Source organism: Procambarus clarkii, chromosome 32, assembly GCF_040958095.1.
Source record: "Procambarus clarkii isolate CNS0578487 chromosome 32, FALCON_Pclarkii_2.0, whole genome shotgun sequence".
Taxonomy (NCBI): domain Eukaryota; kingdom Metazoa; phylum Arthropoda; class Malacostraca; order Decapoda; family Cambaridae; genus Procambarus; species Procambarus clarkii.
The window spans coordinates 34261850-34289849 of record NC_091181.1 but is presented as its reverse complement, the minus strand read 5'-3'; the positions used below and the strand labels follow the sequence as shown (position 1 = coordinate 34289849).

Below are 28000 nucleotides of genomic sequence, written 5' to 3'. Positions count from 1 at the left end.
CGAGAAACAATGGGCAGAGTTTCTTTCACCCTATGTCCCTGTTATCTAGCAGTAAAATAGGTACCTGGGTGTTAGTCAGCTGTTACGGGCTGCTTCCTGGGGGTGGAGGCCTGGTCGAGGACCGGGCCGCAGGGACACTAAAAGCCCCGAAATCATCTTGAGAAGATAGGGCCGCAGGTGAATGGTAACAAAAGGAGAAGGGAAGTTGAATAGTAAGGTGAAGCCTGAGGTTTAAACCTTCCCGGGTTTCCCTCGCGGGCTTAGGGGCTCGCCATAGCCCGTGCTACATGGACATTTCGTTCTGAGTTGCCAAATCTAAAACAACAAAGCAATCCCGCGGGAGGAGCAAGGCCTGCCTGCCTGCCTGCCTGCCTCCCTGCCTGCCTCCCTGCTTCCCTCCCTGCCTCCCTCCCTCCCTCCCCTGCCTGCCTGCCTGCCTGCCTGCCTCCCTGCCTGCCTGCCTCCCTGCCTGCCTCCCTGCTTCCCTCCCTGCCTCCCTCCCTCCCTCCCCTGCCTGCCTGCCTGCCTGCCTGCCTGCCTGCCTGCCTGCCTGCCTGCCTGCCTGCCTCCCTCCCTCCCCTCCCTCCCTCCCTCCCTCCCTCCCTCCCTCCCTCCCTCCCTCCCTCCCTCCCTCCCTCCCTCCCTCCAGTACTCTCCTCTCCGCCCACCTGCCTCACCCCCGTAAATATTGGTGGCTTGGCCAACAGGAAACATTATATATTTAGGTAGTGCAAGTCATGGTGATGAGTTTTTTTTTTTGTTATTCGTGAAAAATGTCGATAAGATCTGGACGGAAATTGTTAAGTGGTTCCATACGCATGGGTTTGCTTGTTTGTTTCATCAACGAGATTTAGACTTGCGACGTGCAGGTAGTGCGACGTGCTTGTAGTGGGGGCCGGCCACGTGCGACGTGCTTGTAGTGGGGGCAGGTCACGTGCGACGTGCTTGTAGTGGGGGCAGGCCACGTGCGACGTGCTTGTAGTGGGGGCAGGTCACGTGCGACGTGCTTGTAGTGGGGGCAGGCCACGTGCGACGTGCTTGTAGTGGGGGCCGGCCACGTGCGACGTGCTTGTAGTGGGGGCCGGCCACGTGCGACGTGCTTGTAGTGGGGGCAGGTCACGTGCGACGTGCTTGTAGTGGGGGCAGGCCACGTGCGACGTGCTTGTAGTGGGGGCAGGTCACGTGCGACGTGCTTGTAGTGGGGGCAGGCCACGTGCGACGTGCTTGTAGTGGGGGCCGGCCACGTGCGACGTGCTTGTAGTGGGGGCCGGCCACGTGCGACGTGCTTGTAGTGGGGGCAGGTCACGTGCGACGTGCTTGTAGTGGGGGCAGGCCACGTGCGACGTGCTTGTAGTGGGGGCAGGCCACGTGCGACGTGCTTGTAGTGGGGGCAGGCCACGTGCGACGTGCTTGTAGTGGGGGCCGGCCACGTGCGACGTGCTTGTAGTGGGGGCAGGCCACGTGCGACGTGCTTGCAGTAGGGGCCGGCCACGTGCAACATAAAGAAAGAGTTCGAAGTTAGTTTCAAAGATGATGATTACCAATTGTTTAAGATAAGACCCTTTGCTCTAGTTCTTAACACCTTGTGACTTCTCCTTGTGATTGTAATTCAATTTGGGATAATATATACCGTTAACCTCAGCCACATATTTGTCGTGCCTCTTACTATTAAACTGAAAAATAAGCTTCCTTGCGGACCTGAGACCCGTCTTGGCTTATAGTTTGTACATAACCAATCGTCTCAGGTCTGGTACATATTTTAACATCGTTCAATGACGGGCGATACATCGTTTTAATTCTATTATTTTATAATTCTCTTTAACTATTTCCATAGACTCGTGCGGCTGGCGTGTAAGGTAGCCGACACTTCCACTGTTTGTAAAAAATAGTAAACCACATTGTATGGGACTTGAAATTGAAATAAGTTTATTGAGGTAAAATACACACAAAGGGATGAGGTAGCTCAAGCTATTCTCACCCCGTTCAGTACATCGTGTTAATACATACATAGACACACATCACAAGCAATAAACGTATTACCGAACATTCTGAGAGATAAACATATACATTTCCTCCTTTACACTAGTATGGGACTTTGTGCCGTGAGAATAAGGAGTTAATCTTAATGCGTGCGTGAAGGGGGCGCCACCTGCAAGAATCTTCAAGAATTATCCTAAATGGGTCTCAAAAGACCTTTTCTTTACTAAATATGTGACCCAAACGGCCATCATATCTACGTAAAGTTTACCACTAGTTCTCCTTAGACTACCTTACAGGTACTCGTAGCGAATTATTCTCGGAAAATTGTGAGGCAAGATTTGACGGCAGTGGTGGTTTGAGAAGGCCAAGAGGTCAAGGTCTTGCATTGGATTCTGGACTTTATGGCCGCTACTTCGTACCTACTTGGGACCCATTTTCACTCTCAATAAACAAGATTTTCTAAACTATAATTTTCTTTTGGGAAGGGGAGATTAGTTGGGGAGTGGAAATGGTGTATCTTCCAGATGAAGTGTAGCAACAGGAGGAGTAATGGAGCTGTGAAAAAGACGTCTGCAAGATTTTAAGGATGTTTCTTGTTGGTTTTTTAGATTTAGCTGCTCAGAACGAAATGTCCATGTAGCACGGGGTATGGTGAGCCCGTAAGATTGTCAGGATTCCGTGACTGGTTAAGTGTGGAGCGGTGTGGTGGAGCGTGGGTGGGTGTGGGGGTGGTGAGGGCTGTGGTGTGTGGCCTTTGTCTCATAACTGCTTTGTGGTTTATTGTGATGGTGTTTTGGTGTGTGTGTGTGTGTGTGTGTGTGTGTGTGTGTGTGTGTGTGTGTGTGTGTGTGTGTGTGTGTGTGTGTGTGTGTGTGTGTGTGTGTGTGTGTACTCACCTAGTTGTGTTTGCGCGGGTTGAGCTCTGGCACTTTGGTCCCGCCTCTTAGCTGTCAATCAACTGGTGTACAGATTCCTGAGCCTACTGGGCTCTATCATATCTACACTTGAAACTGTGTATGGAGTCAGCCTCCACCACATCACTGCCTAATGCATTCCATTTGTCAACCACTTTGACACTAAAAAAGTTCTTTCTAATATCTCTGTGGCTCATTTGGTGTGTACTCACCAAGTTGTACTCACCTAGTTGTGTTTGCGGGGGTTGAGCTCTGGCTCTTTGGTCCCGCCTCTCAACCGTCAATCAACAGGTGTACAGATTCCTGAGCCTATCGGGCTCTGTACCAATTCCATTGGTACCGGGCTGTGTGTGTGTGTGTGTGTGTGTGGGGGGGATGGATTCAGCTCCTGGCCCCGAGCCCTGTCGGGGTGTGTGTGTCTGAATCATTCGTATAATTTCGTATAATTGATATAAATTTGTCTTAGAAATTTCCTACATGTTAAGGGTTCATTTTGCGCCATAATTATAAAAATGATTATTGCAGTCCTCGCCCACAGGATACATATACACCAAGGTGTGTTTTCAAGAGTATACATAGCCGGTGTCTGTATACACCAGTCGGTGGTGAAATATCATTACCGGTTCGAAACTTGAATAGTGTCGCTAATGATCAGGGGCCAGATTCACGAAGCAGTTACGCAAGCACTTACGAACGTGTACATCTTTCCTCAATCTTTGACGGCTTTGGTTACATTTACTAAACAGATTACAAGGATGGAAACTAACCAATCAACTGTTGTTATTGTTATAAACAGCCTCCGGGTGCTTCGGAGCTCATTAACTGTTTAATAATTAGAAACTAAGCCGCCAAAGATTGAGAAAAGATGTACAGGTTCGTAAGTGCTTACGTAACTGCTTCGTGAATCTGGCGCCAGGTGCTTGACACACGTGGCCGCCCTCGTGCACCGTGACACACAGGGTGCACGCCCTAACTCCCTGATAGTTGCCACTTCCGAATACACAGCCACTGATGTCATACTCATCACGCCTCATCACGGTCTAGATGTCGCCTCATCACGGTCTAGATGTCGCCTCATCACGGTCTAGATGTCGCCTCATCACGGTCTAGATGTCGCCTCATCACGGTCTAGATGTCGCCTCATCACGGTCTAGATGTCGCCTCATCACGGTCTAGATGTCGCCTCGTCACGGTCTAGATGTCGCCTCATCACGGTCTAGATGTCGCCTCATCACGGTCTAGATGTCGCCTCATCACGGTCTAGATGTCGCCTCATCACGGTCTAGATGTCGCCTCATCACGGTCTAGATGTCGCCTCATCACGCTCTAGATGTCGCCTCATCACGGTCTAGATGTCGCCTCATCACGGTCTAGATGTCGCCTCATCACGGTCTAGATGTCGCCTCATCACGGTCTAGATGTCGCCTCATCACGGTCTAGATGTCGCCTCATTATCTTTCACTTTAGAATGTTAACATTTTGGTCATTTACTAGGTTAATATGCGAAGCTGTTTTTAATTTGAAAGTTCAGCAAATCTGCGATGGTAATTAATCCGCTACATATTTACCAACAAACCCACTGTATTTGTGTATAAATTAATAAATATACTAGTTTGGGGTGGGTGTTGTGGTGGTGGTTGTGGTGAGTACTGGAGCAGGTGGTACTCCTGGTTAGTGTTAGTACCACTTGTAGCTAGTTGTTACGTTAGTGTTTAGTTCCTGTATCATATGCCCGATACCCCATACTGTAGGGGGGGGGGTATAGGTTAGGTTTGACCTCATAAACTCAACCCCAAAAAATCGTTTTGTGTAAGTTACGACATTGATGCGCTATAGTTTCATAGGTGTATATATAGACCAGTCAACCTTGTCTTTAGTTTATTAAAGTAAAGGCATCAAACTTCTCTTGCTGTGCCTTTTCGTATAAAAAAGGACCATCCATTTCGTCTAGTCAGTTATCTTGCCTCCGGGCTGCTGGCCACACCCCGTGCACACACGTGGCCCCAAGCTGCTGGCCACACCCCGTGCACACACGTGGCCCCAAGCTGCTGGCCACACACGTGGCCCCAAGCTGCTGGCCACACACGTGGCCCCAAGCTGCTGGCCACACACGTGGCCCCAAGCTGCTGGCCACACCCCGGGCACACACGTGGCCCCGGACTACTGGCCACACCCCGGGCACACACGTGGCCCCGGACTACTGGCCACACTAGCATCTTTCACCTGCTGGTGCTCTATTGTCCATTACCACAGGCACAACACACAAGGTCCCTCGTAGTGGGCGGTGTTTGCCGTCGTCTGAAATATTAACGCTTGTCATTGTTTGACTCCTGGACGAGTTTTTCACCGCCGTGGACTTCCGCTGTGACTCGTCTTAAGACGGCGTCGTGAGAGAGTATACCGTGAGAAGGACACTTCACTTCCTTCATGTCTTGCTATTACTCCCTGGCTCCCCGTCCTCCTAAGGATTCCCAACGTCATCTTGTTTGTTGTTTTAGATTCAGCTACTCGGAACAAAAGTTTCAAGTAGCACGGGCTATGGTGAGCCCGTAGTGGACTTACCTGGCACAGGAGCGGGGCAAGTAGCACGGGCTATGGTGAGCCCGTAGTGGACTTACCTGGCACAGGAGCGGGGCAAGTAGCACGGGCTATGGTGAGCCCGTAGTGGACTTACCTGGCACAGGAGCGGGGCTGTGACTGAGCTATCATATTATTTGCCATATAATTTACTCCTCCATCTAAGTGTGGGTTGAAAGGAAATTAGTAATCAGGTGTTTTTATCTTGGAGTAATCCTTCATCAGGTGAAGACATCGTAAATGTGTCCATCAGTGTTTTTGCGTGTTGAGGGAAGTTGATACTCGAGTGCAGACAGTAAATTATAATATCGGGGCTGAAAATTACTTACACACACACACACACACACACACACACACACACACACACACACACACACACACACACACATATATATATATAATTAAAGTAAAGGAAATGAGGACGTATGGGTCCGTGCTGGACCATTACCAAGGTGTGTGTGATTCTGTAAGTTGTTGGTAGTGTCTCCCTCGCCGTTGGGGTCAAGATGGTGGCCAAGGTGGTGGTGAAATATGGGGAAAATTGGCCATATTTCTCTTTATCGTTGCGGCGTCAGCATCGGCCTTGGCTGCTTTACCTGACTCATTCATCCTGTTCTTGGCTTCGCTAGCAGCTCGGTGTTGGGTTAATCAAGGCTGTCGTTCGTTACTGGAGAATCTCTCCTCTTGCCTCCACATCAAGCGCTCTTCTAAAGCCAAAGCAGAAACAATGACCACATTACAGTTTCTCACATCTATTCTAGTTTAGTTTCAAATTTGAGTACTGTCCCCCGCCCACAACAGTTTAATCGTCTAAATCTTTTACCCTAACCTAATAATCCAAATTTCCTCCTTTTATTCTCTCTGGGGAGAGGGGGGGGGGGGAATCTTGGAGTTTTCTTTCTTGTGTTCACCAGACGTTGTTACCTGGAGCCGGTCGACCGAGCGGACAGCACGCTGGACGCGTGATCCTGTGGTCCCGGGTTCGATTCCGGGCGCCGGCGAGAAACAATGGGCAGTGTTTCTTTCACCCTATGCCCCTGTTACCTAGCAGTAAAATAGGTACCTGGGTGTTAGTCAGCTGTCACGGGCTGCTTCCTGGGGGTGGAGGCCTGGTCGAGGACCGGGCCGCGGGGACACTAAAAAGCCCCGAAATCATCTCAAGATAACCTGATACAACACGACGACGTCTTAGTGCCTGTACTAATTTCATGCTTAGTTTCTTCTTAGTCTTAGTTTTAGTCTTAGTAAGACTTAGTCTTAGCTTAGTAGTCTTCGTTTCTTCTCTACTCACGTAGGAAGTGTGTCTACTGAACATGTTTTATGCCGCCTGCTGGTGCTCTCTCCATGGAATTGTTAGCAGTTTGTCCTCGTTTTTTTTTTACCTGGCAATTTTTCCTTTTGATTTTTTGTATCGTCTGCAATGGATAACAATGCTAGAAGTTTGGGATAACCTGTTTGGGTTCCTTAACCGGTTCTAACCTTTAACCTCGTATTCAATTAATCGCTCCACGATCATATTTTATCAAACGCCTGTGGCGTTGGTGTGTAAAGGTCTCCTGTGTGTGTGTGTGTGTGTGTGTGTGTGTGTGTGTGTGTGTGTGTGTGTGTGTGTGTGTGTGTGGGGGGGGGGGGGGGGGTTCGTGACTGGTAGTGGGCAGGGTTCTACACACACCTGTTAACCTGGGCAGGGCTCTACACCCACCTGTTAACCTGGGCAGGGCTCTACACACACCTGTTAACCTGGGCAGGGTTCTACACACACCTGTTAACCTGGGCAGGGCTCTACACACACCTGTTAACCTGGGCAGGGTTCTACACACACCTGTTAACCTGGGCAGGGCTCTACACACACCTGTTAACCTGGGCAGGGCTCTACACACACCTGTTAACCTGGGCAGGGCTCTACACACACCTGTTAACCTGGGCAGGGCTCTACACACACCTGTTAACCTGGGCAGGGCTCTACACACACCTGTTAACCTGGGCAGGGCACGGGGCTGGCAGGTGTCATAAGTGTTGTATTTGTAGATTTTTGTGTTCTATGGGATGAAGGCTGAGAGCGAGCGAGTCAGTGTGCGCGCGCGCGCCTTGAGTGAGTGTGCGTACGAGAGGACCCGTGCGTGTGAGAGAGCCATGGGACCATGGACCACTAGCATGGGCCAGCCAGCACCTCCAGAGGGCGCCCTCAGCCCCCGCCTGGGCAGGTGCGCCGGGCTCCTTGCTCCTTCCTCCTCCACTCGCCTCTATAATTACTCGCGGAAGACAAAAATAAGCCATAATTTTAGCCCGTGAGACGCATTACCTAGGTGCAGCACGAGCTAGACCTGCTGAGGGCAGAGTTCAGGTGTGTGTGTGTGTGTGTGTGTGTGTGTGTGTGTGTGTGTGTGTGTGTGTAGCACATGTGGCTGCCGCCACGGGGCTGGGGAAGTGTCTCGAGCACATATTACAGCTCACATATACACATATGTTACCGCCATATTACATAATACACACAGTCGCGTACCGTCATACGGTCAGTAGCTATCGAGACAAAGGGAGTTAGTCAGAAGCACCCAGCACAATTATGGATCACGCGGCCTTGCCGGAATCTGTGGTTGTTTCAACCCACAGGGAGTTGAACACCAGGTGCGTGCTTGCTTGCTTGCCTACTTGCTCTCACGTAGTTGTGCTTGCCTAGTTGAGCTCGTCTTGGGGCTGCGTAAGATCGTCGGGGTAGGATGAAGACTGGGGAGGGTCCTATCCTATCCTATCCATAGCCCTATCCTCACCCCTACTCCACCCAACAGCTGGGTGGGGTAGGGGTGAGGATAGGGCTATGGCCATCAACTAGTGGAGAGGGTGGAGGGGAGGTTTGGTGTGCGTGCGTGTACTCACCTAATTGTACTCACCTAATTGTGCTTGCGGGGGTTGAGCTTTGGCTCTTTGGTCCCGCCTCTCAACTGTCAATCAACTGGTGTACAGATTCCTGAGCCTACTGGGCTCTATCATATCTACATTTGAAACTGTGTATGGAGTCAGCCTCCACCACATCACTTTCTAGTGCATTCCATTTATTAACTACTCTGACACTGAAAAAATTCTTTCTAACGTCTCTGTGGCTCATCTGGGTACTATGTGTGTGTGTACGTTTGTGCGTGCGTGTGCGTACGTGTGCGTGTGATGGATTGTTAGAGTGGCTGGTGTAGTTATGCCTGGTCGTTACACTAGGGCTCTGGGCTATTGCTTCCATCTTTCTCCTCTTGAATGCTGCTTCACTAACCCCCGTCTTCATGTTCCATTATACTCTTTCCACACTATTACTTTTTTATTAGACACCAGTTTACCTTCCTCTTTCCCTTTTCTTCACCTTTTCTTCATGCTTCTAATTGCGTATTTGTTTCTTCCTATTTGCTTGTTCATCGTTCCTTTGTTCCCCTGCCCTAATTTCGAATCAGAGTTTTGCTTCGTATAAATTTGCCACATGATCATATTCTCAAGTATTAACAAGATAACTTAAGATAACTCAAGATAACTTATATGTGGAGTGCTGTTCCCCTTATTTTAGTGTCGTGCGCCTTGATGTCCCCTCATACCCGTAATGCTGGGCACATTCTTGTTTAACCTTGTATTTTACATTGACCAGACCACACGATAGAAGGGACGACGACGTTTCGGTCCGTCCTGGACCATTCTCAAGTAGATTCATTCTCAATCGACTTGAGAATGGTCCAGGACGGACCGAAACGTCGTCGTCCGTTCACCTTCTAGTGTGTGGTCTGGTCAACATACTTCAGCCACGTTATTGTGACTCATCGCCTGCGCTTGTATTCTATATTCTAGAGTGGCCAGTAAACCCAGCATTAAACCACCACCTGAAACTGAGCCCCCAGGTACTGGTGTCATCCCTTACAGTTAACACAGTGGAGATGGCACCAGTCCTCTCTTGTTCACGCGCGCAAAACACCAAGGTTTTATTCAGACATGGAAGCTTTCGGTAAAAATGTGACCATGATGTACTAGTCAGTGTGCCAGGGTGTGGAGCGGTCAGTGTGCCAGGGTGAGGGTGTGGAGCGGTCAGTGACCTCCAGCAGTGTGCCAGGGTGAGGGTGTGGAGCGGTCAGTGACCTCCAGCAGTGTGCCAGGGTGAGGGTGTGGAGCGGTCAGTGACCTCCAGCAGTGTGCCAGGGTGAGGGTGTGGAGCGGTCAGTGTGCCAGGGTGAGGGTGTGGAGCGGTCAGTGTGCCAGGGTGAGGGTGTGGAGCGGTCAGTGACCTCCAGCAGTGTGCCAGGGTGCGGGTGTGGAGCGGTCAGTGACCTCCAGCAGTGTGCCAGGGTGAGGGTGTGGAGCGGTCAGTGACCTCCGGCAGTGTGCCAGGGTGAGGGTGTGGAGCGGTCAGTGACCTCCAGCAGTGTGCCAGGGTGAGGGTGTGGAGCGGTCAGTGACCTCTCAGCAGTGTGCCAGGGTGAGTGTCAAGGGGCCGGGTCTGGGATATCCCTCAACGGTGGAAGTAATCACAAAGGAACCATTGGAGCCGCGCATGTAGCTCGCAGAGGCCACCTGGCACTGGTCGTCTCGTCAGATAAATGACGTAGTAAATTGCCGGAACCTTTCGTAAGGTAACGATGGACCACGCAGAGATTATACACTGTGATTATACAACTATGAAGTACATCATACTTTCTCCGTTGGGGATTTGAACATCTAAATCCGATGTATTATTCCAGAGCGTACAGGTTGTTCAAGCGAGAGACTTTAGTATTATGTGGGGAAAATTGTGTAGGATATGGTTGGCGCGATGCATTGTATGGTTTTGTAATTCATCATCTTGGTTCACTAAGTTGAATAATGTGGCGCACACAGCAAGAGTGTGGGACGTGTTGTCTTGCCGGAGGGGCAGGTTGTGACCCAGCTCCCGGGCTCCCTGCCCACCATGTCCGCCCACCCAGGGCCTCCCGCCTCCTGTCAATAATGCAAAGTAAAACTAAACATTGGTAATTGACTCCTAAGGCTCTACGAATGTGATGTACTCGCCTAGTTGTGGTGCGGATGTGTGGCCATGTTGCCCAGCGTCAAGGCCAAGGTCCGTCCAGTTCACAACATACGCAGTGTCCGAATCATGTTGTCACTGTCTGACACTGTAGACAGGTGTCAGGCAGTGTAGACGGGTACGTGTAGTCCCACACAACCAGTTTACCTGGGTGACTGCTCTCGTGGACCCCCGGGCTTACTGTCCCCACAACCAGAGACTGTCCATCTGTACCGGACAGTCAGCTGTACCATAACTTCTCTGGGTGTCGCGTAGTGTTTCCCGCGTAGGAAGCTTACCCGCTAACTCGCGCGGCCACGGCGGCCCTATTGGTCCGCCGGGGAGGCGTTCATTTTCTAAGCAGCTTTGTGAGTGAAGTTTGTAGTTTATATAGTAATTAACTCATCAGGTGTGAGCGAGGGGGCTTGGCCGTGCCGGTGATGGTCTTATAATCAACAGCAGCCTGGTGGAGGAGGCCAGGCAACTCTCAATTAGATGCTACCCGCGCCTATATTAGTGGGCTTCCAGGGACCACCAATATTTACAACTGCTAATTACTCCTGCTAATTACGGGTGCTCGGTGCTGATTAGCCAACCCCGCGGGGAGCTGCAGTGGGTAAAGAGAAGGGGGGAAGGGAGGCAAAGGGCTATGGGGGGGGGGGATTTAGAGTTAAATGAAGGGAAGAGGAAGGTATAGGGGAGTATATGGTGAAGAAGATAGGAGGAATATCTGGGCGGTCGGCATGGGGGGAGGAATTTAATTTTATATATATAATAATTTTGGCGCCCGAAAATATATAATAAACGTGAGTTGAACGCCACTCTTGGTATTTTTCCTGTATTTATATTTTCTTATAAAATAAAAAAAAGATATGGAATATCTATTAATATAAATTGAATTTCTTGATATCGATATAAATTTAATATGAAATTATTTTGTTTCTAAGGTGGTTATGCGTCATTTTTGTAAACCAAATTTATATAGGAATAAATAAATGACACACACACACACACACACACACACACACACACACACACACACACACACACACACACACACACACACACACACACACAATATTTATTGGTAGCAGTCTTTCCTGTAAACATATGTTGTTGAATATGACCGAAAGGGTAAGATTAATGATTCTAACACGAATCTTCTCAATATTTCTTATGTGTTTCTTCATTGTCGAGGGAAGTTGAAAAAATAACTCCGAAAGTTAAGAGTTAATTTTTCAACTACCCTCGACAGTGAAGCCTTTTCAACTACCCTGGACCCGGTGGCCATGACCAGATGGTGGAGGGCTGCTGTAGGTGTACTGCCCGGGAAGGTTAATATGGGTGTCTATGGGTGCCTCCAGGCTGGCCCGGGCCACAACTACTGACTAGTCCAGGCTGGCCCGGGCCACAGCTACTGACCAGTCCAGGCTGGCCCGGGCCACAGCTACTGACTAGTCCAGGCTGGCCCGGGCCACAGCTACTGACCAGTCCAGGCTGGCCCGGGCCACAGCTACTGACCAGTCCAGGCTGGCCCGGGCCACAGCTACTGACCCCATTACCTACCCTCGCTAACTCACCCTTGCATGTTTACCTGCGTGTCCCCCCCCCCCTCCCCTCACCGTCACCAAATGAGCGTGTACTCTTGTGTAATTAACCGGGTGTGGAAGAGTGTATGCAGGAGGAGCGTGTTGCAAGTGCCTGATAATTACGTGAGTGGGTCGAGGGGACACTCGCTGCACGCCAGGCCCACTTCTCCCCACCAAGGACGGTGTGGAGGAGTGTGGCCGGTGGCGGCGCGCGGCCACACTCCCGCCGGCGGGAAATTCAAATAAGAGAAATAACGGTAATATTAAAAGCGAACATACTCTTACTTGGAACTACATCCCTCTATTCACGTATAATCATACAGCGGTGAAGGTTCACATCTCAACTTCCTTGACATTTCTAGCATGTTTCAGCGGGATTGTAAACATTGTGTCGATGTAAGCGTCTGGGAATGTCTTGTGTGTGAGGAGTCTTCACGGGCTTAGGACATTACGCCTTCCCGCTGTACATAAGAGCATAACAATATACCAAACTGCAGAAGTCCTATTGGGCCATACGAGGCAGTTCAACTCAGTAGAGTAACCCCCCACTACCGTGAGCCTGTACTGTTGTAATGGGTCTGGTGAAGCACAGTGATAAAACCTTCCTATAGTCAAGGTACACAACGCTGGACACCTTCCCACTTCCAACTGCGTCAAATATGCGAAAAAAAGGAGGGAAAATACATTTGTTAAACATTAGCGGCCCTTTGTAAAGCCATAATGTGAATCCTGTGTTAATCTGTCTCGAAGATGTTGACGAATGTGTTTTCTCGAAGATGTTGACGAATGTGTTTTTGTGATTTTCGATTCAAACACTTTCCTACGAGAGATTAAGCCAAGTGAATGATAGTTCCAGGCACGTGATCAGTTCCGCTATATATACACACACACATCATTTGCAACTCTTCAGGATGCCAGGTATTTGGTCGACTATAATGATCGATTAAGTTCTGTGGTGTTTTTTTAATTCTTGCTCTTGAACCTCTAGCGTGGAGACTCGTGCAGATCTAATGTACATTCTTCAAATCTTGCCGTATTCTCTCACGCTCAAGAGATATCTTCGAAGACTTCCAACTCGCTTTCAAGTAGGTCTAGATCTTCAACCTCCCGTTGAAAATAACCTCTAGTGATAGCAGCGCTTCACTGCCGCCATGTGTACTGTGCCCCAAGGTGTAGCACATGTGTACTGTGCTCCAGGGTGTAGCACATGTGTACTGTGCTCCAGGGTGTAGCACATGTGTACTGTGCTCCAGGGTGTAGCACATGTGTACTGTGCTCCAGGGTGTAGCACATGTGTACTGTGCTCCAGGGTGTAGCACATGTGTACTGTGCTCCAGGGTGTAGCACATGTGTACTGTGCTCCAGGGTGTAGAACATGTGTACTGTGCTCCAGGGTGTAGCACATGTGTACTGTGCCCCAAGGTGTAGCACATGTGTACTGTGCCCCAGGGTGTAGCACATGTGTACTGTGCCCCAAGGTGTAGCACATGCGTCCTGAGCAGCATGAGCCTTGAGAAGGGCTGGAAGGCAGAGCTGCTACTCGTAACCCAACACTATCACCTTGAAGACCTTGTGGATCACTTTGATGAGAACGTCCTCACGTTTGAGAACGAGATGTGGATACCATAAGGTCAGAGACCGGGGCAGCCATCAGCAGGGGGAACCTTTTCATTCGTCTTGTCTTGGGCTACTTTTACCCGGGTGTGGTAAAGCGTCGTCCCAAGTGGTCTTAGTGGTTAAGCTTAAAGAATTACGGCGCATCTGGGGGAGCAGCAGGGAGTTGTAAATGAATGATAATAAAAGGAAATATGACAGGAAAATTAAGTTAATTCCATAAATAGTTGAGGTAATCCAAACAATTGGTTTTTTTTCTTTCCACCTATAGAAGATGATATATTTGTGCCAGACTTTTGTTCATCTGTGCCAATGAGTGCCCATGTATACAGTCCTATGGACAGTCGAGTGCCCATGTACGCAGTCCTTTGGACAGTCGAGTGCCCCATGTATGCAGTCCTTTGGTCAGTCGAGTGCCCATGTACGCAGTCCTTTGGACAGTCGAGTGCCCCATGTACGCAGTCCTTTGGACAGTCGAGTGGCCCATGTACGCAGGCCTTTGGACAGTCGAGTGCCCCATGTACGCAGTCCTTTGGACAGTCGAGTGCCCATGTACGCAGTCCTTTGGACAGTCGAGTGCCCCATGTACGCAGTCCTTTGGGCAGTCGAGTGCCCATGTACGCAGTCCTTTGGGCAGTCGAGTGCCTGAAAACATACGGGTTTCTAGGCATTTGTGTACTGTGCACAACATGCCTCATCTGAGCAATTGATGCGTAGTACCAGTTCAAGGCGAGAGTGGCGCATAGTACCCCCTTCATGTTCGAGTGAGCGCAAGGCTCTAGGGAGGGGGGTAAGGGGGTAGACACCATCGACCCGTTCATGTCTTGACCTTGTCGTGACCAGCTCCTTCCTCTTCCTCTTCTGTTTACCTCCTCTCCATTCAAAACATTGCTCATGCCAGTATTTTGCCCAGTTCTTAGTACTCCGTCCAGTTCTCTTAGTACTCTGCTGTCTAAGTTGTTCCTTATTCTCCACTTCCTACTTCAGCTTTGTGCTGCTTCGTCTTCTTTTTAATAACCTGATCACTGCTTCCATTCTAAATTTAACTTAAACCCCTATCGTGATTTGAGCGGCAAAATTTTGGATATAATCGCTTTGATTTTTATCTCAACTGCCATTCATACATCAGGGCTGGGTTCTCGCTGGAATATTCATGAAACCTCTGTATAATTTTTGGTTAGATTTTTAACAACCAATCACGTTCGGAGTGTGGTCCAGAAGGTAATTCCCGCCACCAGTGAATGGTTGCCGGGGGACGGCGCGCGGCCACACTCCCGCCGGCGGGAAATTCAAATAAGAGAAATAACGGTAATATTAAAAGCGAACATAACTCTTACTTGGAACTACATCCCTCTATTCACGTGTAATCATACATAATTGTATTTTCATCAAATTATTTAATTTTCCTTTCAAATTTGTTTTTTTTAATCATATTTTTAATGCTCTACAATTCATCAAGTGCCAATTATTTTGTTATTCCCTGCACGATGGAGGTCCTCTACAATTACCTTCTTGCTAAAGGTATTAAATGTTTATAATTTGTTTGGTTAAATACCGGTATTAGATGCCTACGATAGAATTAAATCCTGAGGCTGTGTTGCCCGCTGATTGGTTCTGGGAGTAAGTCTTTTGCACAAAGAAATGACAGGAACGTGATTTACCAAGGAGAAAATAATAGCAGCTATGAGGAGGACTCGAACCTGCACTCTGGGTACTCTGCAGCCTTAGACCACTACATCACGACGCCGTAAAGGCAATACAACCTGGTGTATTCTACTAAATCATCTAGAGGTCTAAGGTATGTGCTCGGGAGTACCCAGTGTGCAGGTTCGAGTCCTTCTCATGGCTCCTACTGATTTTCTCAGTAGTTCTAACAATAGGCGGCAGGTGACTCCGGCACCAACCCGTTCTCCTGAAGAGTACCTCGCATGTTGACCTCTAATTTCCCTAAGGTCAAAACAGTTGTTACAAAGGGCTCGCGAAATTGACGTGCTTCCGTTTTCTGTTGGTGGGTCCTTGGGAGTGCCAAGTCAAGAGAACGGGGTGCTCGGGGATCGTTCTCTCTTATGCCAAACACGTTCACAAGATGTCAGAGGTAGACAATCGGTACATTAGGGGCTCGCAGGGACGGTAGAGCGCGTTCCAGCGCCTGTTGTGTTGCTATCCAGAGAGGACACGCCTTCATCTGAAGACCTACAGGGAAGCTCTTGAAATATGTTATGTATGAGGGCTCTCTCTGTCTTGCTCTCTGTCTCGCTTGCTCTCTGTCTCGCTCGCTCTGTCTCGCGCTCTCACTTTTTCTCTCTCATTTTCTTCCTAATTATATTTCTCCCTTCTTCCCTCCTCTCTCCCCGTTTTACAACTGACGCGCACATACGAAGCTCCACTTATCAATACAAGTTTAATGAAATAGCTTAATTTACAATATATTCAAATCCTGATCTAAATGATGTCCTGTATCAGAGCTTAAGAAGGGGGGGGGTGAAAGCTGTCATATGACCAGCAAGATCACTGTGTGTGTGTGTGTGTGTGTGTGTGTGTGTGTGTGTGTGTGTGTGTGTGTGTGTGTGTGTGTGTGTGTGTGTGTGTGTGTGTGTACGGGGTCAACAACCAGGTAGACTAGGGTTGACTGCCACTCCAAGTCTGCCATATATCAGCAGGTAACCAGTTTTGTATATTAAGAGGGCTAACATTGCATGTTGATTAAGGCACATCCAGAAGATATTGGGAAGATGCGACCTTGCGGCAATACGCGTGTCTGAACACGAGTTTCGTGCGGTGGGGGATTAAGTCATTACGATCAGAAGATTAAGTTAGCGTCCTCGGGAGGTTTAGCGGTAATTTGCATGACATCAGTTGTAAACCTGGCAGTATGATGCGACGGGAGCAGTTGGGCTGTCATTGTTTAAACGGCGAGCAATCCAAGATTAAGTTAGATCAAAATGGACCTGCCCCTTGTCACCATTAAGAACATTAGAGTAAAGGGAACAGCAGAAGGCCAATTAGCCCATGCGAGACTGATCCTCCATTGCTGGGGCCAGATTCACGAAGCAGTTACGCAAGCACTTACAAACCTGTCCATCTTTTCTCAATCTTTGGCGGCTTTGTTTACAGTTATTGGACAGTTATTGAGCTCCGAAGCACCAGGAGGCTGTTTATAACAATAACAACAGTTGATTGGCAAGTTTTCATGCTTGTAAACTGTTTAATAAATGTAAACAAAGCCGTCAAAGATTGAGGAAAGATGTACACGTTCGTAAGTGCTTGCGTAACTGCTTCATGAATCTGGCCCCTGGTGTGTTCTGGGTAGCGGGTTAATCGAGGACGGATGATCCAGCGTTTCTTTGCCGGATCATCCGAAGGGGGAGACACACATGCTATGAAAATGATTATATGATTGGAAAATTTGATTGTCTAGGATGATTTTCAGTCGAGATTGAAGTTTTTCTCTTTCTCCTGTGACAGGAAACTGCTTTTCTGTTTTGCTCCATGGTTCACACACAATATATATATATATATATATATATATATATATATATATATATATATATATATATATATATATATATATATATATATATATATATATATATATATATATATATATATATATATATATATATATATATATAAATGTCGTACCTAGTAGCCAGAACGCACTTCTCAGTCTACTATGCAAGGCCCAATTTGCCTAATAAGCCAAGTTTTCATGAATTATTTATTTTTCGACTACCTAACCTACCTAACCTAACCTAACCTAACTTTTTCGGCTACCTAACCTAACCTATAAAGATAGGTTAGGTTAGGTTCGGTCATATCTACGTTCATTTTAACTCCAATACAAAAAAATTTACCTCATACATAATGACATGGGTAGCTTTATCATTTCATAAGAAAAAAAATAGAGAAAATATATCAATTCAGGAAAACTTGGCTTATTAGGCAAATCGGGCCTTGCATAGTAGGCTGAAAAGTGCGTTCTGGCTACTAGGTACGACATAAATATATATATATATAAATATATATATATATATATATATATATATATATAAATATAAATATATATATATATATATATATATATATATAAATATATATATATATATATATATATATATATATAAATATATATATATATATATATATATATATATATATAAATATAAATATATATATATATATATATATATATATATATATATATATATATATATATATATATATATATATATATATATTATATATATATATTATATATATATTATATATATAATAATAATAATAAAACACATGCATGCATAATGCTTTTTATTCTTAAGTTGCCAAGAAGGCATAACTAGCAGAGATAGTTTTCCAAAGTGGACAGTGCTCATTGTCTTACTGGCTGCAACTGTGAAAATGTGTGTTTATCCGAGTATTAAAAAGATAATATTTGATGATACTAAAACAAAACCCAACATGAGCAAGATTGGCTTAATTAGGTAATGTTAATACTAGTATTGGCAAGGTTAGGGTTGGTAAATTGCACAGTTGGCCCAGGGTGTGGTGCTTCCAGGGTGTGGTGCCTCCAGGGTGTGGTGCCTCTAGGGTGTGGTGCCTCCAGGGTGTGGTGCCTCCAGGGTGTGGTGCCTCCAGGGTGTGGTGCCTCCAGGGTGTGGTGCCTCCAGGGTGTGGTGCCTCCAGGGTGTGGTGCCTCCAGGGTGTGGTGCCTCCAGGGTGTGGTGCCTCCAGGGTGTGGTGCCTCCAGGGTGTGGTGCCTCCAGGGTGTGGTGCCTCCAGGGTGTGGTGCCTCCAGGGTGTGGTGCCTCCAGGGTGTGGTGCCTCCAGGGTGTGGTGCCTCCAGGGTGTGGTGCCTCCAGGGTGTGGTGCCTCCAGGGTGTGGTGCCTCCAGGGTGTGGTGCCTCCAGGGTGTGGTGCCTCCAGGGTGTGGTGCTTCCAGGGTGTGGTGCCTCCAGGGTGTGGTGCCTCCAGGGTGTGGTGCCTCCAGGGTGTGGTGCCTCTAGGGTGTGGTGCCTCTAGGGTGTGGTGCCTCTAGGGTGTGGTGCCTCCAGGGTGTGGTGCCTCCAGGGTGTGGTGCCTCCAGGGTGTGGTGCCTCCAGGGTGTGGTGCCTCCAGGGTGTGGTGCCTCTAGGGTGTGGTGCCTCTAGGGTGTGGTGCCTCTAGGGTGTGGTGCTTCCAGGGTGTGGTGCCTCCAGGGTGTGGTGCCTCCAGGGTGTGGTGCCTCCAGGGTGTGGTGCCTCCAGGGTGTGGTGCCTCCAGGGTGTGGTGCCTCCAGGGTGTGGTGCCTCTAGGGTGTGGTGCCTCTAGGGTGTGGTGCCTCTAGGGTGTGGTGCCTCTAGGGTGTGGTGCCTCTAGGGTGTGGTGCCTCTAGGGTGTGGTGCCTCCAGGGTGTGGTGCCTCTAGGGTGTGGTGCCTCCAGGGTGTGGTGCCTCCAGGGTGTGGTGCCTCCAGGGTGTGGTGCCTCTAAGGTGTGGTGCCTCTAAGGTGTGGTGCCTCTAAGGTGTGGTGCCTCCAGGGTGTGGTGCCTCTAGGGTGTGGTGCCTCTAGGGTGTGGTGCCTCTAGGGTGTGGTGCCTCCAGGGTGTGGTGCCTCCAGGGTGTGGTGCCTCCAGGGTGTGGTGCCTCCAGGGTGTGGTGCCTCCAGGGTGTGGTGCCTCCAGGGTGTGGTGCCTCCAGGGTGTGGTGCCTCCAGGGTGTGGTGCCTCCAGGGTGTGGTGCCTGCAGGGTGTGGTGCCTCCAGGGTGTGGTGCCTCCAGGGTGTGGTGCCGCCAGGGTGTGGTGCCTCCAGGGTGTGGTGCCTCCAGGGTGTGGTGCCTCCAGGGTGTGGTGTCTCCAGGGTGTGGTGTCTCCAGGGTGTGGTGTCTCCAGGGTGTGGTGTCTCCAGGGTGTGGTGTCTCCAGGGTGTGGTGCCTCCAGGGTGTGGTGCCTCCAGCCGGCGTATTTAACACGCGTCTCTGTACCTGTAGACTTCACGGGAGACATCTCCCGTCACGTAGGGTGCAGTCGCACCTCCACAGGTCTCCAGTATCATCTATTGATACTGGTAATGGCTCAAAAGGGCCACCACTTACGGGCTATTCGTGCCCGTGCCACCTCTTGGGTGGCTTAATCTTCATCAATCACCTGTAGGCGGAGGCAGCGTATATCTTCCCCATAACTGTGGCCGTCTGCTGGAAATACGACCATTAGCCAGCAATTTGTCCAACAAGTAACTTTGCAGAATGATCACCTGGAGTGAAGCGGGGAACAAATAATTATGGAGATTATATGATTATTTGCTGGAGGGGTGTCCGAGGCCACAGGACATTTCAGTGCATCAGTTCCTATATTTACCAAGACTTTATTTATTACTAAATTAATAGTTCTCAAGTTTCGTGGGGTTATCAAGGTCTCTAGGTATGGAGGGAGTTTTTGGTGCAGGGTTTGTCGGGGTTAACACAAGGGCCCCCCCTGCCATGGTCTCCACTAGGGGCCCCTGCCATGGTCTCCACCAGCGGATGGGCTGGTCATTGCTTCAAGCTCTTGCCCGAAAAGTAGACATTAAGCTGCGATTATTTTCTTGTATCTGTACTAGCGTTGTATTTTTAGTTCTTTTATGTATGTTCATTACGTTACTGATGGCTGAATATGTCTTTGTTATGGTTATAAGCCAGGTGGGGCCGCGTCGGCAGCCATCGTCGAGTGACGCAGAAGGGCTCCCAAGCCTCGGGAAAACTCATGACAAGTTCAGGGATATTTTGGGGAGAATTCTGAGAATGGTAATGGTTTCTGTAGGTTGTGAGTCGGGGTTGGGGGGGTTGGGGGGTTGGTCATGAGCAGGTGGTGTAATGTGTGTGGAGGAGGAATGGTGAGGCTCATGTGTGGTGCTCATTACGACACCTGCTTCTCCCACACCTGCTCCTCCCTCCCACACCTGCCGCTCTCATAAAGCACTCCACACATGACTTTCCCCAACAGTTTATTTTCCTGGTAGCTTCCCAGATGTACCATAGGAAGCAAGTCCTCCCGATACTTTATTGTGGGCGTTGCTGACTGTGGTGTGGGGGCAGTGTTGAGCCGTTGATGGTCGGGTTGCACCACAAGGTTGCTGTACCAACCCGTCAAGAAACGGGAAGCTGTTCCCCCGTCACAGACCTTCCCTGTCACAGACCTTCCCTGTCACAGACCTTCCCTGTCACAGACCTTCCCTGTCACAGACCTTCCCTGTCACAGACCTTCCCTGTCACAGACCTTCCCTGTCACAGACCTTCCCTGTCACAGACCTTCCCCGTCACAGACCTTCCCCGTCACAGACCTTCCCCGTCACAGACCTTCCCCGTCACAGACCTTCCCCGTCACAGACCTTCCCCATAGTGGCGTCGGATCGTCAGACTTTACCGTCTCTTTGAAACCGGGCAGTCTGTTGGGAGCCTGAATTTCCCAGGAACTCTCTACATCTTTTCTCAGTCTTTGGCGGCTTGGTTTACATTTATTCAACAATTTTAACACTAGGAGGCTGTCTATCATAACTGCCCAGCGTATGGTTGAGAATGTTCGATGCTCATAAACTGTTTAATAAATGTAGACAAAGCCGCCAAAGAGTGAGAGAGAGAGAAAATGTACAGTTTGTAAGCAGGTGCGTAAAGGCTTGTTGAATCCGGGGCCCAGGAGCAGCAGCAGTACCAGGTCACGGCGGCGCCAGTACTGTTACAGTGCAGGACGTTCTTTGGCCTTGTGTATGGGGGGATGCTGCCTATGTGGTCTGTTGCGTATGTGGTCTGTTGCGTATGTGGTCTGTTGCGTATGCGGTCTGTTGCGTATGCGGTCTGTTGCGTATGTGGTCTGTTGCGTATGTGGTCTGTTGCGTATGTAGTCTGTTGCGTATGCGGTCTGTTGCGTATGCGGTCTGTTGCGTATGCGGTCTGTTGCGTATGTATGTATGCTCTATCCATACAGAGAAAAGTATGATATAATTTGAGCATCGCAAAAATACTTTGGCACTGAGCATCAATTATGTTTTATCAATGACTTAACGTATAGAATCGAGGAAATGTTTGCAAATTTGTATTTAATACAACGTGATATCCAGCTTTTATCGGATCCCCACCTTGATAATATATCCGTATATATCCTAACTGTACTAATCCATCCTACGAAATAAAAATACACGTGCCACAACACTTGACTTGTATACATAAGGGACTGATTAAGTATACAGGTGAGAACAGGTCTTCACCACGGTACATGATAGTTCCTTCCTCTCCTTTACAGGTCTTCCCCCCCAAGGCGTCCAACATGTCCCTTCCTCACGCTTCGCGCCTCTCTTGTGTTCCTCGCCATTGTTTTGTTCCAATGCTATTTTTTCACTATTCAAACATCCCGATTAACTAGTTCACAGGGCTTTTCTGTTTGTTGCTTATAATTATAATAAAGTAGCATTATTTTCAAGCTGTGTGTGTGTTCGTTGAATAGTTTCATTACAATAGTAGGGCAAGGTTTGTATAATTTCCAAAGAATTTTGGTGGCGCGATGTAAGTCACGCCACGCATGCGCAAATAGAGGCTTGACACGTGCATTTTGGCGTCAGTTATAAATTTAACATACTGAACATCGTGTATAATTGTTTATACACTGTATTTTATGAGTGTTTATACACTGTATTGTATGAGTGTTTATACACTATTGTATGACTGTTTATACACTGTATTGTATGAGTGTTTATACACTTGAAGATACCTGTTCCTTACACAGTGGCTGGTATCGAAGGAGCACCGTCGTGGTGTTCCTCAAGACCCCAGGGGCTGATGGACGAGGCAGTGACATGCCATGAGTCGAGGGGGGGTGCACTACGATGATTGCCGGGTGCTGGTGATACCTTCTGAGCAGCTTCGCCACTTGAGCAAATGTTCGCCATCGTTGTTGGGTTCATTATTGGTCGATAGTTTCTTCAAATGTTTAACTCTACAATGTCGTTTGGCTTATTGTTTACCTTAGGAAATATATAAAGATAGGTCCTTAAGCGTTCAATTAAGTGGCGAGGAGGAAAATAAATGAATATTGATTCTCGACTACATTACTTGCTACGAGGTAGGTAATGTAGGCGAGGAGGAGAGGGTTTGTGTAGGGTAAGTGAAGTGTGGCTGTTCGTTACCGTAGACTTGGTTTGACCGATCCGCTTCGCCTGCCACTATTGTTGATCTCTTCCGCAACCCTCTCTCGTCAGACTCATGCTTTCTCGCATTCATTAGTTCATTGTTTGTAATAGTGGTCTTTGTAGCCCCCCCCCCCCTAGGTCAGATGTTTGGTGCAGGGACTGCCCTCAGAGCCAGGGCTGCTGTTTGCGCCGGGGCTGCCGAGATTAAAAGAATCACTGATAGCAAATGTGGTGTGTGTATTCATGAGCATCGCTGAGACGCGCTTTCACACTTGATATTGCTGGCGATGGTAATCTTATATCTCGGGGGGAGAGAGCCCCCCCGGGCCGTGACCCAGGGGGAGAGAGTGAGCCCCCAGACCGTGACCCAGGGGGGGGAGAGTGAGCCCCCAGACCGTGACCCAGGGGGAGAGAGTGAGCCCCCAGACCGTGACCCAGGGGGGGGGGGAGAGTGAGGCCCCCAGACCGTGACCCAGGGGGGGAGAGTGAGCCCCCAGACCGTGACCCAAGAGGAGAGAGCGCCGCCCCCGGACCCCACCCCACATAGCAAGACGGACCAAACCCGGACACTTTTCCTCCCCCAGCCCCTCCTGCCTCTCTTAAACTTTTCTGCTCTGTCCACTTGGTCTCTTCCCCTCGCCCTCACCGGGGGTAATTTTTAGATAATTGTCATGTCACGTCTGAGTGATGGGAGACACGTTTTCATAACTGCGTCGACACCAGAGTGGTCCCGGGGTCCCGACCCGGAGGGTGGACAGTCACCTACCCCTGGTGACTCGCCAGGGTAGGGGAGGGTCACGTGACCTGGTCTCTACGTGACTCTGGGACTCCATTATTTGCAGCGAAACAAAATTATGATGAATGGAATCGTCGACAATTTGGGTGGTCTTGCCAATCATCAGTGTTTTCCAATAGCCTTTTGACTTGTCCCTTGGCTAGTCCGGGATTAATTATCATGCCGACACAATAGTTTATATATATATATATATATAATTTATTTATTTATTTATTTATTTATTTATTTATTTATTTATTTATTTATTTATTTATTTATTTATTTATTTATTTATTTATTTATTTATTTATTTATTTATTTATTTATTTATTTATTTATTTATTTATTATTATTATTATTATTATTATTATATCAAAGAAACAAGTACGATATAATCACCAAATATTTTCTACTCACTTTTGCACATACGGGATGTATGAAGCGTTCATTGGAGTTCATTCCGTTGCTAAACCATTAGTATTGCTAGAGAAATGTGGATGCACTTGAGTGTTGGTGAGTGTAGAGCAAATTACCCGTCACCCCCCGAGCCTGACCCGTCACCCCTCGAGCCTGACCCGTCACCCCCCGAGCCTGACCCGTCACCCCCCGAGCCTGACCCGTAACCTCCGAGCCTGACCCGCTGGGCTCCGGTCTTAGGTGCATAGATCATGCCGAGTATGGAACTGGGGCAAGTTAACTCTGAGTAATGGGTTGCCAGGTCTATTTCTTTAGTGAATATCCGGCGCCGTGTGGTATGTTTCCGGGCTAAAGTTGCATATTTTGTGCTTGAGCTCATCTTACCTGGATTACTTTTGACTTGTCTACCCTAGGGGGGGGGCTGGTGACCACATTCTCGGCGATATTGTATTCTCCAGACTATTGTTGCTAGCAGCTTGCAGTCTGTTGTAGTCAATTCAGCTCTGTGGTAGTTTTTATTTCTTCAGAACATTGTGATTTGCGTAAAGCACTTTTAAGGGATTAGGACTGGCGAGTGCGTATTCCATGAATAGTTTTTCTGTGTAACTAGGCATCTAAATGAAAAGGTTTATTGATTGATAACAAAAGGCTAAGGTATTTTAGCCTTTGTTGTCAATCACACCCTTGTACTTTTATTTTGCTAACTATCCATTGCTTTACCGTCTCGGATATTGATTTTGCTACCCCAGTGGTCTAGGCTTGTCGCTTCGATGACTTCTAAATCCTCCACACCACATCCAGCAGCCATGATAACAGCACGCAACGGCAGACCACTGCTACCTTGTATACCTTGTAGAAAATCTGCATGGTCCCAAACCTGCACACAGAAATGACACCACATGAGACCAGAAGGCATGGCAGGATGTGCAGAATACCCCCGTCGAAGAGCAGAGGTGCAACAGTTACTCTGAGAGAGAACTCTATCAACATCAGAGGCCCGAGACTGTTCAACACGCTTCCACTACACATAAGGGGCATAACTGGCCGACCCCTCAGTGTTCAAGAGAGAACTATCAACATCAGAGGCCCGAGACTGTTCAACACGCTTCCACTACACATAAGGGGCATAACTGGCCGACCCCTCAGTGTTCAAGAGAGAACTATCAACATCAGAGGCCCGAGACTGTTCAACACGCTTCCACTACACATAAGGGGCATAACTGGCCGACCCCTCACAGTGTTCAAGAGAGAACTATCAACATCAGAGGCCCGAGACTGTTCAACACGCTTCCACTACACATAAGGGGCATAAATCACAGTTTTCAAGAGAGAACATGATAAACACCTCTAAAGGATACCTGATCAACCAGGCTGTGATTCATACGTCAGGCTGCGAGCTGCCGCGTCCAACAGCCTACTTGACCATTCATGCAACCAGGAGGCTAGGGACCGGGCCGCGGGGACATTGAGCCCCGAAATCATCGCAAGGTAAGGTACCTTTTAAAACGCTGCTACTTGCTCAGGTTGTCTGGTAACCACCCATCACATGCCTCTACAGTGAGTTACCGCTACCACAAATCGCGATTTGAATTGGTTTCTCAACCTAAGTAAATGTTTATTCATAGCCTAATCGGGTGCTATTCTCCCTCCTAAAAAAAACTGTTGCTAATTTGGCAGGAACTCGCTCTAATTTGATAACGGGGAAGTACCCAAGCGACCTCTTAAGAACTGTAGCTAAACTGCGCTCATGAATAGAACAACAAATCAACACTACACGAGGTAAGGAAATAAGTAGGGATCATGGTGCTAAATAAGAGGGATCAGGGTGCTAAATAAGAAGGATTATGGTGCTAAATGCACCACATGATTTGCAGCAAAACGCACTCACGCACGCGTAATGACCCCGAAGTAAATTCTATTGCCTCGTGTAACGCTGGAAGACATACTCGAGAGACACTGGCATATTTTCCAGCAAAGGTGTTGGGGGTGGCAGTGTTGCGGAGGTTCTACATTAGCAAGATTGGATGTGTGATAGACTAGGTGGTGGCACTCGTTTTCTCTCACAGGGTGAGGCACATTCAGGAAGACAGACCTGTTTAGAACGATGCTATGAAGATCATTCAGGAAGACAGACCTGTTTAGAACGATGCTATGAAGATCATTCAGGAAGACAGACCCGTTAAGAACGATGCTATGAAGATCATTCAGGAAGACAGACCCGTTTAGAACGATGCTATGAAGATCATTCAGGAAGACAGACCCGTTTAGAACGATGCTATGAAGATCATTCAGGAAGACAGACCCGCTTAGAACGATGCTGTGAAGATCATTCAGGAAGACAGACCCGTTTAGAACGATGCTATGAAGATCATTCAGGAAGACAGACCCGTTTAGAACGATGCTGTGAAGATCATTCAGGATGTGTGTGTTTTATTGTGCATAGTTGTAGATGTAGAAGATGGGACTTGGGTTAATGCTGTAGGTTTGCGTGTTGAATTAAGATTGTTTTTGTTGCAGGTGTACCGAGAGCTGGGGCGGGAGGTGGAGGTGGCTACACTGTACGGCTACAATGCCTGCGTCCTGGCGTACGGACAGTCCGGCTCTGGCAAGACCTATACCATCCTCGGCCACAAGGTCAGTTTAGTACGCAGCCCATAACCCGTCCAGTGCGCAGTGGCTCAAAGGTCGCAGCCACTTACATTTAGTACTATAGCTACGGTAGGCAAATCAGGTCAGCAATTAGCTATGTCACTTCATGTCTTGCAAGGTTAACCTTGACTAATTCTGGCTAACCTCTGTATTTACATCGGCACATGTACGATAATTAATTAGCATTTTATAAACATTTCATGTAAGAGTAATGTTTTATTGTGATGAAATTTGTATATATAAAATTGATGGACCGAAACCTCAATTCATCATTTTTCAGATTTATGCGTTGGGTGTTCATAAAAGGTGAAGTTTCAAATTCGTTGAATCTGGTGGATTTTGGCATCTTTATTAGTTATGATATGATAATTGTACAAGAAAGCGGTAACAAATTATTTTTAATGTACATTAATAAGTCGGCACGTCATGAACTCTTATCAAATAATGCATTACATGATTTGAAGTCAAGATACTTCTTTTAACATGTTGCAGCCAGAATAATCGTTATATACTAACCTTATCCAAAACTCAATGACTAACCTTTATACCTATTTTTCCGGCATGTCTGGAAAATGATGAGGAAATGATAGGGGGGCGAGGTTTATAAGGGGTAATGTGAGCTGGTAACGAAGGTACTACGAAACATTAATTGGCTCTCTGGAGGTCATTGTCTTGAACAAATGAGGTTGATCTATAATTTTGTGTAGTCCGTGGGCTAGGCCTCATAAACTAGACCCATACATTAGGCCGCCACATGGCATGACTTTATTATCGGAGGTTATTATTATTTATTAACATCTTTATTGACAAAATTAACTACAATTTTGCCTAATCTGAGGATTTCAACTAAGTCCTATTAAAGTGAGGATAATGCTGGTATTCACTGTCACGCAGGACAGAGGGTCATACACAAGACAATAGGTCTAAACTGGCACATATATGTATCATGGTTACAATCAATGTTTTAATGTATGAATATGTGAAAACAACTATCAGAGGTTAAACCCTTCAGGATGCCCCGGGGTTGGCGCCCCGGATGTGTGAGGGGCTGCTGACTAGGCTGCAGGAGAGATACGCCCCGGATGATCTCTGTGCGCAGGACTTCTCTCTCTCCCTCAGGTATCTTGCCCTGTGTTCTCAGTCACACCTCTAGAATTACATACGTTACAAAGGTCTGTTATTCCTTTTGAATTTTCAAAAGGTGTTTGTAAAAACATTTTCATGTTTGAAAATGTTCCTAACTAAATAATTTCCTGCTTTAACTGCAGCTCCAAATTCTAGTCTGTACTTTTCTACAAAGAAAATGAATTCCTTATTCCTTGCGATATCCCGCTTTGTAACGTGGCTT

General features: G+C 47.8%; 1 protein-coding gene across 1 annotated transcript in view; it reads left to right on the top strand.

The window, feature by feature from the left end:
• Window positions 1-28000, top strand: part of LOC123759410 (uncharacterized) — a 93014-nt gene that overhangs the window by 7050 nt on the left and 57964 nt on the right. Inside the window, 2 exon segments of the mRNA XM_069334891.1 lie at window positions 26521-26637; window positions 27665-27771. Coding sequence (XP_069190992.1) covers window positions 26521-26637; window positions 27665-27771 — 224 coding nt within the window.